The sequence below is a fragment of the Penaeus monodon genome, chromosome 29 (assembly GCF_015228065.2).
Source record: "Penaeus monodon isolate SGIC_2016 chromosome 29, NSTDA_Pmon_1, whole genome shotgun sequence".
Taxonomy (NCBI): Eukaryota; Metazoa; Arthropoda; class Malacostraca; order Decapoda; family Penaeidae; genus Penaeus; species Penaeus monodon.
In genome coordinates, this window is record NC_051414.1 from 25049648 (window position 1) to 25049873 (window position 226).

The 226-nt window shown below is 63.3% G+C and overlaps 1 protein-coding gene across 1 annotated transcript in view; it reads left to right on the top strand.

Annotated features, from left to right (window-relative positions):
* The window catches only part of LOC119592068, a 1318-nt gene extending 1098 nt beyond the window's left edge, over positions 1-220 (top strand). The window contains exon 2 of the mRNA XM_037940879.1: positions 38-220. Within this exon, the coding sequence (XP_037796807.1) occupies positions 38-205 (168 nt within the window). The 3' untranslated portion in view covers positions 206-220. The remainder of the gene's footprint in view (positions 1-37) is intronic.
* The last annotated feature ends 6 nt before the right edge of the window (positions 221-226 follow it).

A 226-nucleotide genomic window follows, 5' to 3' on the forward strand; every position in this document is an offset into this window, starting at 1 on the left:
ACCGGGAAAGGGTTAACACTGTGTGTTCTCTCTGCAGGTGGAGTCCGGGAAGGTGGTGCTGAGTCTCCACCACCTGCAGGGCGTGTTCTACCTGCTGGCGGTGGGCTTCTCGGGCGCGTTCTTGGCGCTCCTGCTCGAACTGCTGGTCCACTGCTGCGGCGGCAGGGTGCGTGTGGCACAGAAGGCCAGCGGTCTCGACGCTTAAGGGGCGGAGGACAACGAACTT